We start from the raw sequence: 6,160 nt of genomic DNA, 5'->3' as shown, positions 1-6,160 counted from the left end.
TCTTTCCAGTTTACTCCTTTAGCCTAATTTTTTCCATGTAAGGATTCATGGCTTCAGTGTCCTATCATTCAATGTATGAAGTGATTTTACGTGTTCAGTGAAAAAATATATATCGGACAAAAAATCAAGATATTTGAATGTATTTTATGTACAGAAACAAAGTTAAATCCTCATATCAAACATAACCCCCCCTCCCTCCCCCACAAAAAATATACTTCTCATAGTCTCTTCAATCATGCAGACTCAATCATTAGCAGAGCTGAACCAGATAGGTGTCTCCCAGCAGGTTTATAGAGATATTAAGGAGGCATCAATAAAAATAGAATGAATCCTAATTATAATTTTACGGGAAAATTATTTTTAAAAGAAATCCTACAGACACATGGTTAATATCCTAATGGTTTTGGCATGGACACCACACAATGTCAACTTTAAAGACTCCGCTCCCATTGACATCAATGGAAGATGGGAAACTGCCCAGAAAAATAAGTAACATGTCACTTCTTTTCTGCCCAGATTATGTATGTATGTATGTATGTATGTATGTATGTATGTATGTATGTATGTATGTATGTATGTATATGTATATATATATATATATATATATATATATATATATATATATATATATATATATATACATATACACACACACACATACATACATGCACACACATACAGAATCTCCTACTGAAGTCAATGGGAGCATCAAGACTTAGCTGCCCCGCACTGAACTCGCAGAGAGACGCAGCATAATGGTACATTATACCAGTGCGCACAAGACCTACTGTAAAAAATATAGTCAGCTTCTATATACAACCTCATATGGCTTTTCCCCGGCAACCCCTTACTGTAAGAAGAGTACAGACTGCAGTTTGCCCAGCTACCTGTCGTATTGTTCTCTTCTTACACTCTTGGTTATCGGTCCCTTATTACGACATCATTCATTAAATAAATATCAGTTGTAGCCTGAGGAGATGCAGCTCTGAATGTTAGAGAAGCTCCTGTCGAATGTGTCACAGAACTCTCAGGGGGGAATGTGATCTGCTGTGTAAGGTGGAGCTACCAGGAGCTGAAGTCTCCAAAGCCACGAGTCACCCTCTCTTTTTTGCTGGTAGAGGCTCCACTGTCGTCATCCTCAGCAGCACGTTTCCTATGGATGAAAAGCAAGTGATGCCAATGTGGTTAGCGCAGACATATCTAGTGATAATAAGGCATCTTAGATACTAATCACCTGATCCGCACTGGCAATGTGTTTGGGGACAAGCTGGCGTGATCTCATTTCCCTCCGATGTCTGGTAGGGGCTAATAATTTGATATTTCTGCTTGGCTGATCACACAGGTTTATGGGAATCTTATGTAAATGATCAGCTTTGAAGTATAAGACAACATTTTAGGCCGCTACTTCCCATACTATCCTTTCTCTTCCCACTTTTTTTTTTTGCAGCTGATTTAAAGATTAATCGTATGATAAAATGTATATATTTTTAACTCTTTGGCTGCTTTACTGGTACTGTGATCAAGCAGATATCAAAATGTAGACTATTCTCTATGACCACACCAAACTACATTTAAAGAGGACCTGTGAGATATTGGAGTACCGTGAAACTTATAAAGCACAGGTGGGGGGGGAAAGTATACTTAACCTTCCTCATGCCTTTAGTAGCGCCACGCTTGGGTCTCTGACAGCTGCCTGGTGTGATTTTCAGCTGGCATTTGGGTATGTCACGTACCTGGGTCCTGCTGCTGCAATGTCACGGCCCTGCTGATGGATTGCCTGCTCAGCCCCAGTTAGTCACTGCATCAGTGTCCCGTCCCAGTGACTGATTGGCTGAGCAGGCAATCCATCAGCCAGGTAGGTGACCTTTCAGCAGCAGGGGCTGCAGGAGGCCAGAGACTGTCAGAAATAGCTAAGAGAGCTGCGGGCGCATTGGTTAATATAGTTTGTTATGTTCCCACACCTGCGATTTTTAAGTTTCATGGGACTTCTCCTTTAAGAATTCCTTTATAGTCTCTGATGTCCTGATTCCAATGCTGTATTTTATTTTGTTACTATCCTCCTTTGAAACACAAGTTTGTTTATCCAATGAAACAATTTTTTTTTACAAAAAAATGTTTGAGCCAAAACAAGAAGTGGATTCAGCAGAAAGGAGAAGTGCAAGTTCTCCCTTTATAGTTCCCAATTCTTTTGAATCCACTGAAAAACTGCAGTGGCCGTTTTCCAGGAAGAACAGCCATGTGTGACATCAGCCTATCAACCATCTTGATATTTCACATACGTACAGGATATGCCATACATTTTTGAAAGATGCGGGTTCTATAAGCTGGAATCACAAAACAAAGCAATCACTGAGCTCAGGGAGATCAGCAACAGAAAATCCAATGGAGTACTCAAGACGCAAAAGGAGCCACCCTGGTATTTCCCTATCTATGTTCCAATACTCGCAACTGAGTGGGACTTAAGAAGCTACGTATCAGGGTGGTTTGGTGATCTCCCCACTGGGAGGCCCTTCTTGGCAACAGGCTTCCTTCTCTTGAGGGATATCTGGCTATTCCAGTGTTTTGAGACTCATAACGGAGGCTCCACGAACCCTTTTTTTGCATATTTAAACTTATAGGGGCCAATGTATTAGTGGAGACTTATGAGTCAGTACTCCATTGGATTTTCTGTCACTGATCTCCCTGAACTCAGTGATTGTTGTGTTTTGTTGGTCTATTTTTCATTGTCCCCATTATCTAGAATCCTGCTCCACACTGACGAGGGGCAAATGTCCTAAAACAGCTGTCTGTGGATGGATGCCTGGCTTTGGTAAAACCTTGTCATGTCGCAATACTCGCCACAGAGTTAGATTTTGACACAAAAGGGGCCACCCTAGTATTTCCCTATTTACGTTCAAATATTCACAACTGAGTGGGACTTAAGGGGCTACTTATCAGGGTGGTGTGGCATTTCCCCACTGGGAGGCCCCCCTTGGCAACAGGCTTTCCCTCTCTGGAGGGATATCTGGTAATTCCTGTGTTTTGAGACTCGTGACTGAGGCTCCAAGGTCCCTTTTTTGCAAGCTGGAATCACACACTGCAGTATTTTTTTTTTTTTAATTATTATACCAAAACCAGGAATGGATTCAAATGGGATGAAAAATATAAAGGGAGGATTTGTACTTCTCTTTCCTGTTGGATCCACTTCTGGTTTTGGCACAGAAACTGTTGTGTGTTTCCAGCCTTATGGTTATGTAAACTGTGTAAAACAGCCGGCTCAGCACTTTTTGGCTTTCCGATGATCTGTTTTGACAGCAAGCAGGCCAGAGGGACTTTGGCCTCTACAACCTGCATTTATCAGACATATTATGTATATATGCCTCGTAGATAACGGTGAATAAACATCTCAAAGAAAAAAAAAATAACATTGCTAATGGATACTTACGCTGCAGTCATGTTAATATACTTTCCAACTCCTGCCCTGTAGGTTTTGGGCTTTTCAGCTTGCTCTTTTTTAGGTAGCACTGGTTGTTCCTTTAATTTTCTTTCTTCTTCCTCTTTCTGAGCCTTCTCTCTCTCTAAAGCAACCTAAAAAGCATGAAAAATATTTAGCAACGCAACACCAGCCCTCCCCAATCCACCCTATAGCCGTGTCATAGTAAAGGAGACCTAAGTAGTTCAAGTAGTCTTCCAACAGAATATGAAGAATGTAGAATAGCATATTTTTCAAATTGAGGCTGTGTTCCCATGACGTACTGAAGACTGAAAATGAACAACAACGGCCGTTCTTTTGGATCTTTAGTAAGTCATGAGAACATAGTCTGAAATAATTGATAACAATGGCGGAAAATCAGAGTTGAAGTGGAGTTTATTGACAGCTGCCAGCCTTGTGGTATGGGGTGGGTTGTTTGACTGTAACAGGATAAACCAGTATTTCAGGTGCAATAGGTCTTTAAGTGGTTAAAGAAATGACAAGGACAAGTCGTCCTGATCTGTATATTAGTCCACATGATGACTACTTTATTTACTTCCATATCTTTAAGTAGTGTACACAGATTTTATGACTATTTGTGTATGTTTACTGGTGCATTAACCCCTTTCTTTCTAATCTATCTTACTTTATGTGGCAACGCCTTCGTGATGCAAACTCAGGCCCTCCAGCTCTAAAGCATTGGCTGTCCAGGCATGATGGAAATTGTAGTTTTGCAGCTGGAGGGCTGCGAATTTGACAACCTTGCATTAACTTATCCATGTGATTCTGAGATTTTTTAATCGTTATACTCTACGCTAGTGGCACATTTTGGTTGATACACTGCTTGATTATTCGTGAAAATTTGGTAAAAATTTGCATTTTTTATAATATGAAATGCTCTGCTGGTAAGAAAGATAGTCACACATAAATGTTTTAATAATTTACAATTACAACATGGCTACTTTATATTGGAATCATTTGGTAGGCACTCTTACTTTTTTAGAAAGTTTAGCAGCATTTCAGCAACTTTATTCCACACAGAATTTTTTTTTTTATTAGAGACCAAATGATTTTGGAAGTGGATCTTAGAGGTCTGTGTAATAGAAACCCACATACATCAATTCACGATAGTTACTGCAATACTCAAACATTTCACAAAAGGATTTACAAAGTTTCCTAACCCTTTCGTTGGTTCACAGGAAATAAAGCATGTGGTTTAAATTTAAAGATGTTGGCCACTTTATAGTAAAATAGTTCAGTGTACAGTATTAGTAAGTGTACTCACTGTATATACTGACAGCAGCTCTCTGTGTACCTCAGAGCTAAAATCAGACTCCCCTCCTCCAGGCTGGGCTTCCCTGCTCTATGGTGTTCCTGCCCATAAAATGGCCGACATGGAGGAGCATGTGACCGTGCCCCACCCCCAGTGTCCACCACTGAACCTGTATGTGTCTATGGAGGACACAGGGGCGGGGCAGAGTCACATGCTCCTCCATGTCAGCCATCTTATGGACAGAAACAAAGCAGAGCAGGGCAGCCCAGCCTGGAGGAGGGGAGTCTGATTTTAGCTCTCTGAGGTACACAGGAGCTGCTGCCAGTATATACAGTGATTACAGTTACTAATACCCTACACTGAGCAATTTTACTATAAAGTGGTCAACCCCTTTAAACATTTAATTTTTTTGTGCAAATTTTCAATTTTAATTGTAAAAACAGCAGGTATACAAGTGGAACGATGGCACTCACCTGTGCATCCGCCTCGTCGTATGGATCCACAAAAACCATGGTACTTTCTATTCGAATGTCCTCCTAAAATGGGCAACAGATGCAGTTAGTCATATCATTCTGGGTAGTTTGCGATATCCTAATATCCATGGCAAAGGCAGTTAATAATATAATACTAAGCACAGAACTTAGTTTCCAAAGCTATATACTTACCTACATGATGTGGCTTATATAGCCCTGTACATGCTAAACATCTCCTTTAGTCTAGGTTACGACGTACTAAAGATCGAAAAGAACGGCTGTTGTTGTTATAGAACGGCTGGAAATAATGTTAATGTTCATTAATTCTGGCTGTTGATTTACAAACGCAGCCATGGTTTAGCACTCACGTCCATTGTCAGTACGTAGTGGGAACATAGCCTTAATATACTAATTGGTTTGTACTGAAAATGCGTCTGACAAAAAAAAAAAAAAAAGAAAAGGATCCTGTTGGAAACCTCACCTTTGGCCTGTCAGTCTTTGGGTCTGTGTCCACTTTTTCCATGGCAGTAAGGGTATCAAATCCTCCAACAACTCTAAAAGGTGAAGTAGAACCATGATGCAAACACAAAGTAAATGACTTCTCTCAGAAGTTTCCAGTGCGCTTACCGTCCAAATACTGTGTGCTTTTTGTCCAGATACGTGCAGGAGCGGAAAGTTATAAAGCTGTTAGATAAGGAAATAAAGCAAGTGGTAAATTAAGCAACGACAAACTAAAAAAAAAAAAAATGTGATCCAAACCCACAACCAGGACGATGTCTTACAACTGGGATTTATTGGTGTTGGGTCCAGTGTTTGCCATGCTGAGAACTCCACGACCTGTGTGACTCAAGTTTGGCTTGATCTCATCTTTGAAAGGCTTTCCCCAATGGGATTCACCACCTGATAATGGGATGAAAAATTATAACCTTGACTTTGTAATTATACAGTAAGGAGGAGGGAATG

The 6,160-nt window shown here is 40.4% G+C and overlaps 1 protein-coding gene across 1 annotated transcript in view; it reads right to left on the bottom strand.

The window, feature by feature from the left end:
• Positions 1–200: 200 nt before the first annotated feature.
• Positions 201–6,160, bottom strand: part of PPIL2 (peptidylprolyl isomerase like 2) — a 38,474-nt gene continuing 32,514 nt past the window's right edge. The window contains exons 15-20 of the mRNA XM_069961102.1: positions 5,980–6,097; positions 5,825–5,881; positions 5,679–5,751; positions 5,198–5,260; positions 3,425–3,567; positions 201–1,153 (exon numbers count right to left, since the gene is read on the bottom strand). Coding sequence (XP_069817203.1) covers positions 1,063–1,153; positions 3,425–3,567; positions 5,198–5,260; positions 5,679–5,751; positions 5,825–5,881; positions 5,980–6,097 — 545 coding nt within the window. The 3' untranslated portion in view covers positions 201–1,062. The remainder of the gene's footprint in view (positions 1,154–3,424; positions 3,568–5,197; positions 5,261–5,678; positions 5,752–5,824; positions 5,882–5,979; positions 6,098–6,160) is intronic.

Source organism: Dendropsophus ebraccatus, chromosome 3, assembly GCF_027789765.1.
Source record: "Dendropsophus ebraccatus isolate aDenEbr1 chromosome 3, aDenEbr1.pat, whole genome shotgun sequence".
NCBI lineage: Eukaryota > Metazoa > Chordata > Amphibia > Anura > Hylidae > Dendropsophus > Dendropsophus ebraccatus.
This window is presented reverse-complemented; position numbering and strand designations above follow the sequence as displayed.